The sequence below is a fragment of the Ursus maritimus genome, unplaced genomic scaffold (assembly GCF_017311325.1).
Source record: "Ursus maritimus isolate PB19 unplaced genomic scaffold, ASM1731132v1 scaffold_33, whole genome shotgun sequence".
NCBI lineage: Eukaryota > Metazoa > Chordata > Mammalia > Carnivora > Ursidae > Ursus > Ursus maritimus.
The window spans coordinates 20,118,649-20,127,360 of record NW_024425897.1 but is presented as its reverse complement, the minus strand read 5'-3'; the positions used below and the strand labels follow the sequence as shown (position 1 = coordinate 20,127,360).

General features: G+C 49.6%; 1 protein-coding gene across 2 annotated transcripts in view; it reads left to right on the top strand.

The window, feature by feature from the left end:
- RPH3A (rabphilin 3A) overlaps positions 1–8,712 on the top strand; it is a 64,640-nt gene that overhangs the window by 41,871 nt on the left and 14,057 nt on the right. For both annotated transcript variants that reach the window (XM_008688900.2, XM_008688901.2), the window contains 3 exons: positions 1,845–1,924; positions 4,561–4,635; positions 6,107–6,216. In XM_008688900.2, coding sequence (XP_008687122.2) covers positions 1,845–1,924; positions 4,561–4,635; positions 6,107–6,216 — 265 coding nt within the window. The remainder of the gene's footprint in view (positions 1–1,844; positions 1,925–4,560; positions 4,636–6,106; positions 6,217–8,712) is intronic.

The following is an 8,712-nucleotide window of genomic DNA, read 5'->3' as shown; positions in this document are numbered from 1 at the left end:
GATAGATAGATAGATAGATAGATATGTATTTTAATAGCCTCTAAACCTCTTCAATGTATATCTTCTACAAGTAATTTCTTAACCATAATTTAAAAATTCCTAGGCATTTCCTCCTGCATCCATCCCTTCAATGACTTGTAAAGTGCCTGTTCTGGGCCTTGCCCACTCAGACCCGAAGTCCTAGGGACACACACACACATGCATACGCCAGTGCCACTTATCCTGGGTGTGTCTGAGCAGCAAGGGAGAACCGGGGTGGCCTTTGTGAGCTGGCGGGAGACATGGATGGACGAGTATCTGGATCTAATATGTGTGGTGGGGTTGGAGGCGTTCCAAGAGCTCCTGGTCAGGTGGACAGACAGGACACGCACAGAAGTAGACCCACGGTCATAATCGGTGGCCTGGCTTTGGCCCACTGTGTCACCTCTCCTTGATGTAAAACGCGAAGTGAATACTGCCTCCCACACAGAGCTAGAGGAGGGTCAACTGAGGTACTTCCTGGGAAAATGCTTCATAAACTGGCCATCATTATCACCACGTAGTGCTAAACACACAAGAGGAGTTATTATGATGTTAGTATGCGCGTCAGAAGTACCAAAAGTCAACACCCGCTGAGCACTTCTCTTGTGCCGGGCACTTTTTCTAAGTGTGTTGTGTGCACGTGCCCATTTAGTCTTTCCACTGGGCCTCGGAATAGGTGCTTCTATAATCCCATTTCACAGATAGGGAGACTGAGGCTCTGAGAGCTTCAGGGACCCGGCCACGCTCACACCGCCAGTGAGTGGAGGGGCTGACGGTCAATCATAGATGACCAGGATGAAACAGCAGCTGTGCTCTCCCACCGGTCCTGGGCCTGCCGTCTCGGGGAAGGAGAGTGGGGAGTCCACGGCCACCTTGTGAGCCACGGGCTGCTTCTGCTCTGGCAATGTGCTGTACTTAGCCCACCTTTCTGCCTTTCTGCACACCAGTAACTTCTGAACAGCGTTCTCTGCTCCTTCCTTCTGCCTTAAGTGTCTCTTCACTGACCTGCCATGCCTAGAAGACCCTCCCAGCTTGCATCTGTCCCTATTACAAGCTGTCCCCAGTGATTTACAACAAGCCTATCACTGTATTCAACTATATACTGCTCACTCACTCATGCACTCATCTCTAGAGTGGACACATGTTTTATTAAGCACATACTATGTGCTCCAAACTCTTCTAGGGCTAGGGACACCGTGGCAAAACAAAAGCAAAAGAACAACAGCCAAAACGACTGATCTAATGGAACTAACATTCTAGTGTCGACAAATAGTTAACATGCCAATGAGTTCATTTCAAATGGAGCAGGAAATAAAATAGGACAATGACCGCGAGGGTGACTGCTTCTAGATGGAGTGATCAGGGAGGGAGGAGGTAACATTGAAACCAAGATGTGGCTAATGCGAAGACACAGCCATGTGAGGGTCCAGAGGAAGAGTATTCCAGGCAGAGGCAACTCAATGCTCAGACTCATTTCTTCCTCTAGGGGAGTAAGTGAGCACTGACTGTGTGCCCTGTACTGTGCCCAGTGGGGACAGAGCAGCGAACGAGACAGTCACAGCCCTTGCCCTCAGGGCGCTCTCAATCTAGCAGGACGGGAAGTCATTAACTAGGCAAATGCACACTCGGTTAAGTGATCTCAGGTGTGCTGAGGGCTCCGAAGGACAGGAGGGTCTACCAGGATGGGGCATCCAGAGCAGGGACCAAGTCTTCCCCTCTGTAGGCTCAATGCCTCGAGCAGACTGGGCACATAGTAAGTGCTCAGGAAATGTTTGTGAATGACTGAAGAATGTTCTCTTGGTTCCTGCCTCTGCCCCCTTCAGCCACCCTGGGGGCCCTGGAGTTCAGCCTTCTCTACGACCAGGACAACAGCTCCCTGCACTGCACCATCATAAAAGCCAAGGTGAGTGAGAGGCCAAGCTGGGGACCACGCGGATGCTCTGGCATGTCTAGGGGGCTTGGGAATGGCTTGGGTGACCAGGCCTGTCTACCTGTGACAGTGACAATTGATAGAAAGGGGCAAGAATTAGCCAGGACGTTCCCTTTAGACAACTTCCTTCGGGGGTGTTCCAGGGGGTTTCACTGAGCTTCAAGGGCAGAACTTCAAGGGCAGAGCTGAAGTCAGCCCAGACCGTCCACAGCCTCTGGAGGGGACTGAAGCAGAGGGGCTGCCTGGCGGCGATGACAGCCTGATTGACAGCTGACAGGCTCACCTAATGGCTCCTTCTGCTCTCGTGGCTGGCAGGCTGGAACAGCGGCCTGAGGCGGGGGCAGGGGCCCCATTGTTGCAGATACTAGGACATCTCTCTGCTGCGGACTCCAGGGGGAGCGAGCCAACTCAACTGGAGACCCCAGGCAAGCTAGATGATGCCAGTGCCTATCCCAGAAAGTAACTGAGGGCGTTTCCCCTGCTGCGAGCATGACCCATGTGAAAGCAGAAGCAAGGCTCAGGAAACAGACTTCCTGGGTTCAAGCACTAACTCCATTGCTCCCCAGTTGTGCGATTTGGGGAAAGTTACTCAACATCTCTGAGCCCCAGTGTGCCATTTGTAAATCCGGGATAATAATGTGCCTCTCCCACAAGGATGACTGAGTATGAAGTGTAAGGCGGCCACACATTCTCACTGGCCCAGGGCAGTGCTTAGCCATGCCCACGACCTTGCAGGAATAATTAAAAGCTCCCCTTTTCACTCGTTTGGATGATAAGCGAGGCTAACACTTACCACAGCTCCTGGATCAACACGCCCAGGGCACGTCTTGGGCAGGTCTCGCTGAGCGCCTGTCTCGTAGTCACTGCAGCGAGCACTTACATGCCCCAAGAGCACAGTGAGGGAAGCGCATTCATTAGCCCCGTTCGTCTTCCTGGGGACCTCGGAGGTCGGGATCATTATTAGCCCCGTTGTACAAATGGGGAAACTGAGTCTCGGAAAGGTAAAGCCTGAGGTCACGCAGCTGGTAGGGATAGAGCTGGATTTGCATCCCGATGTAATGGTTTCGCTCCCTGCCCAGTCCCCTCCTTCAGCTCCAGAAATGGGTGGAAGCCACACCATTACAGCCCCCTTGAGACAGGATACAGAAAGTTCACACGCTCGGGCTGGGCAGGTGACGGAGACGAGCAAAATGTGTGAGATGTTCGGCTGTGGGAGTAGCTTCGGTAAACCGGCGTGAGCAGGCCCCAAACTAAGATGTTCAAATTCAGATTTTAAAAGCATAGAGTCTGCCAATTTGCGGCCTTGCAATCCCAGTAGTCATTCCTGAAACGTTCATCAAATGCTGACTCCGTACCGGGCACTGCCCTAAATGCTGATGGTCCTAGCGTAGCCAAGAACCGGCCCTACCCTCATGGACTCATGTCAGGGAAATGGCCAAGAAACCATGGCTGTGACATTTCCTGAGTATTATACACCCTCCCAGGCTTTCCACGGTGATTTCATTCCACTTAATCTTCACAGGTTCTATCATCATTCCCATTTGACAGACGGCAAAACTGAGGTACAGGGAGATTAAGTGACTTGCCCAAATCACAAGGGCAGGAAGTGGCAGAGCTGGGGTTTGAACCCATGCAGTCCAGCTCAAGAGCCTGTGCTTTTACCCACAAGGCTACTCTATGAGCTTTTCCCCTTGCCCCCCACTTTGTGGCACCTTCTCCCTATTGTCCACACTCACTAGTGCCAGGCCCAGAGTTCACCCTTCACAGGTGAGGTCTCATTTAATCCCCCAAGGACCCCATGAACCGGGGCTGCAATCAGCCCCATGGAACAGATGGGAAAACTGAGGCCCACAGAGATTCGTGGCTTTGGGATTAGTGCTGTGAGAGGGGACAGTGGAAGCCCAGAGGTGGGACACCTGCCCAGCCCTGGCATAGGAAGATGGACAGAGTATGTCTGGGCCCCAGGAATTTGAGGTTGCTCATATTAACAAGCCCAATTTAATTCCTACCCCAGACAAACTCCCTTACCCCACGGTGTCTCACTTGAGCCTCATTCAAGCCCAGGGAGGGGGGCTGGACAGACATTGTGATCCCCATCTTATGGATGGGAAAACTGAGGTCTCAGAAATGAGTACAGGGGCCAGGGCCAGAACTCAGGTCGCCTTTCCCCAGCTTCTCCTTCTCTCCCATCCCTCTTGTTCTGGAACATTTCCTTCCATGCTAGGAATAACAGTCCAGCATTGGTGCAGCGGTCACTGTGGGCCAGGCTCTGTGCCCAGCACTTCACATGGGCATATGTATAACTACATGTAAGTGTTACCGCAGATACTATTATCCCGTTTGACAGATGAGGAAAATGAGGCTCAGAGAGGTTAAGGAACTTGCCAAAAGTCACACAGCGGGGAAGTGACATGGCCAGGCTCCAAACCCTGTTTGCCTGATTCCGACATTCTTCCCAAGATACTTCATGTCCCTTCTCTGTCTTTGGAAGAAGAAGTGCAAGGGTTGACTGGTGGGCAGGACAGATGCCAGGGGCTGTGCCCGTTGCCTGTGACAGTTGAGTGCCAGGCCCTCCCAAGGCCCTCATGCTGTTGCCTTTTCTCTTGCAGGGCCTGAAGCCCATGGATTCCAACGGCTTGGCTGATCCCTATGTTAAGCTGCATCTCCTGCCGGGAGCCAGCAAGGTACCATATGGCCTGGGCCTCTCGGCAGGCTGGGCACATGGGCCCTGGCAGGCACCCAACGTTCCCAACTCAGAGCCTAAAATAGCCCCCCTATCTGGCCCCAAACCCCCCTCCTCCCTGAATGGCAAAGTCCTTGCAAGAGGTAAGGGATGGGGGGTAGACCAGGAGTTACTCCCCCTTGAGGGACAGGCGCTCTGCCCATTTCTCCAGCCCAAAAATGTGGGATCCAGGGAGCTGCTGGAGGCCAGGAGAGAAGCAGAAGCCCCGGTTATGCCATCCACCTGCCCAAATACCTTCAGTGGCTCCCCAGTGCTGACCATGGCTCACCACCACCAACCCCCCGCCCCCACTTTATGTCCCAACCAAACACTTCTCTCTCAAGAGGAATGAATAGCTGTCTCCAGGCTGCAGTACTAAGCACTTGAGAAAGTGTTTGTCATGAAGTGAAAATGCATTGCGGCCCCGCCCACCTTTCTCTCCCTCCCAGCTCGCTCACCTGCATATCACTACCTTGCTCTGGGGAAGGACAATGGAGTTAACTCTCCTTTCTTTGGAGGGACCCACTCAGAGCACATGGCTAGAAATGAAAGCGTGCTTTCTTGGAATTTATTTTCCGCTTTGTTGTATTAATTTGACATGTGTGTCCCAAAAATAAGGGTGACTGTACACTTGGTTGCATGATCTTGGGAAAATGGCTGTTAGGAATTTCTGCAAGTATGAAATGCCCCATAACACAAAGAGGACACACATGTCTGCAATCACACACACACTGTCTCTCACTCTTTTCTTTGTTTGGATTAAGAAAGGAGAGTCCCTCCCTGGCCATGGCCAAACTGTGAAGTGATTGGCCACTACTCATTCTAGCCCCCCAGTGACATTTGCTTCTCCTTGAGACTCTTTCTTTGCTCACGCCTGAATCCAAACTTGCTTTGCCAAAGCGTCCAGTGAGTCATTTACATGTTAGTATGAATTAGATTTGCTACCAGGCCACCTCTTCTGGATATAGTGTATTTTTAGCTGTCTTTCTTAGAGTAAAATGAAAACCTTGTCCCCTAAGGACTTTCAGGCATGGAGTATACGGTCTAGGGAGACAGAAGAAACCATTTCAATGCCCCCCAGAAATTGTGTTTTCACTGCCTATAAGTGAGTGACTCTTTATGTCTGCCTTTTTGGCCTATAAATCGTATGTTTTTCTCATGCTCTCTAATCTTAATGGAAAGTTCAAAGAGAGGGCCCAGCACACAGAGGAAGGGGTGGCCCAGGGTCCAGCATTGACGATGGCTGTAGCCAGCACTGGGGATGCCCTCCACTCACTGAGAGCATGCATTTGCGAGCAACTGAGCCCCTGGACACTCGTAAGGGGAGCGGACTCCTATATCACCCACCCATCTACCCCAAGTCGACCCAAAGGATGAGGCTGCAGGGCTGGCTTCCCACCAAGCGGGTGTCTGTCCATCTCTCTGGGCTGTAGTCCAACAAGCTCCGTACAAAAACCCTACGGAACACCCGGAACCCTGTCTGGAATGAGACCCTTGTCTATCATGGCATCACAGACGAGGACATGCAGAGGAAGACGCTCAGGTACCTGCTGGGTGGGGGGCAGAGGGGGGGTGAGGCTGGGCAGGCTGCCCATGCCGCTGCCAGAGGCCACTCTTGAAAACACATCTGCCTGGTGCTTTCTTTCTTTTTTACTTCTGCAAACATATGCTTTGGTAGAAACTTTTGAAAATATAGATAAACAAGACTCTTAACATCTTGGTGTCTAGACGTTCAGGTTGTGTGCATGTATCTACGTGTGCAAATGTGTCTTACAAAATTAAGTATTTTAAAAATGGACCATTCTAATAATTAATCAGCCTCTCTTAATGTATTGATGCCATTTTATATTCTTCTACAGTGTTTTGTTAAACCGCATTTTTAATTATGTAAGCAATAAGAAAATACACTTTTCTGGTCAAAAAAGAAATGATAGAGAAGGCAAAGCTGCTTTTAAATGTTAATCCCCAGGGCGCCTGGGTGACTCAGTCGGCTAAGCGTCTGCCTTCGGCTCGGGTCATGATCCCGGGGTCCTGGGGTCGAGCCCTGTCGGGGATCCCTGCTCAGCAGGGAGCCTGCTTCTTCCTCTCCCTCTGCCCCTCCCCACTGCTCACGCCCTCTCCTCTCTCTCTCCCTCTCTCAAATAAATAAATAAATAAAATCTTTTAAAAAAATAAAAAATAAACAAATGTTAGTCCCTTCCGCCAGCCTGGGTCCCCCCCCCCCCCGAGTGCATGCATATTCCTACTACTGTTTACAACATGGACAGTATCCTGATGTGTAGATCTGGAACTTCCCCTTTTCTTAACACCGTATCTTGGGGTTACAGCCGTGGGAAGACAGTCAGGTCTGCCTCACGCTTGACTGCTTCAGAGTATTACACAGAATGGTTTATTTTTCAAATAAAAATTGAAATTTTTTTAATGTTTTATGATTAAATATTACAAATGTACAGAAAAGCATATCAACATAATAAAACACCCACCAACGCAACACTCAGTCTTTTAGAAAATCTTCATATTAAGCGTCTGCCTTCGGCTCAGGGCGTGATCCCGGCGTTATGGGATCAAGCCCCACATCAGGCTCCTCCCCTGGGAGCCTGCTTCTTCCTCTCCCACTCCCCCTGCTTGTGTTCCCTCTCTCGCTGGCTGTCTTTCTCTGTCAAATAAATGAATAAAATCTTTAAAAAAAAATAAAAATAAAAAAAAGAAAATCTTCATATTTTGCTGTATGTGCTTTGGCTTTTTTAATTATTATTATTTTCAAGAAAGAAAGCCCTGCGGATGCAGATTGAAGCTCCTTGCCTATACTCCCATCCCCTCCTCTCTTCTTTCCCCCTCAGGGCTAAGCGCCACACTGAATTTTATGGGTGTCATTCCCGAGCATGTTTTATACTTCAGCTACGTGCTTATGCATCTATAAACAGTGATGGTATTGTCTGGCATGTTTTTAAACTTTTTAAGGATTTATTTATTTATTTGAGAGAGAATGAGCAGCAGAGGGGGAGCAGAGGGAGAAAGAGAGAGAGAGAGAGAATCTCAAGCAGATGCCCCACTGAGCTCGGAGCCCAACACAGGGCTCGATCTCACAACCCTGAGATCATGGCCTGACCTGAAATCAAGAGTCAGACACTTAACCGACTGAGCCACCCAGGTGCCCCTGGCCTGTTTTAAATTTCATGTAAATGTTTATCAGTTTATTCAGCCGGCGTCCTGCCTACAGTGTCCTGTTTCCAGCTTCTCTCTTTTACAAAGTTGCAATGAGCATCCTTTACGCTTCCTTCTGTACGTTCTAGTGTTTCCTTAGGCTGGAAGCCGAAGGGGAACGTTTGTTGGATCATAGTAGATGTTTTTGTTTTGTTTTGTTTTGTTTTGTTTTGTTTTGTTTTGTTTTGTTTTGTTTTGTTTTTACAAGCCATACAAACCGCTTTTCAAATTGGCTGTTGCACGTACCTTCCCGCCAGCTACAGTATTATTTTAAGTAAACGTTTTTATGGCAGGGTAACAGCCATTTAGAAAAATGTGCACATAAAAACTGTACAGATTGATGAGTTTTTACAAAGTGAACGCACTGGGGTCTGAGAACAGAACATTCCCAGACCCCAGACACCCTGCCCCTAGTGCTGTCCTTCTAGTGAGGACCCTCCCCTCAGGGTATTCACCACCCTAACTTCTAGAGGACAATGAACTCAGTCTGGTTTTGTACTTTACATAAACGGAATGGTACAGCAGGACTCTCCTCTGTCTTTCCACTTAACGTATTTGTGATACTTGCCCAAGTTGTGTGTAGTTGTAGGTTGTTAATTCTTGTCCCTCTTTATTTTTTTAAGATTTATTCATTTATTTTAGAGAGAGAGAGAAAGAGAGCACATGGTGGGGGTGGGGGGCAGAGGGCAAGGGAGAGAGAGAATCTCAACATAACTCCCCGCTGAGCACAGAGCCCAGTGCAGGGCTTGATCCCACAACCCCGAGATCATGACCTGAGCCGAAATCAAGAGTTGGACGCTCAACCAACTGAGCCACCTGGGCGCCCCATCTTGTC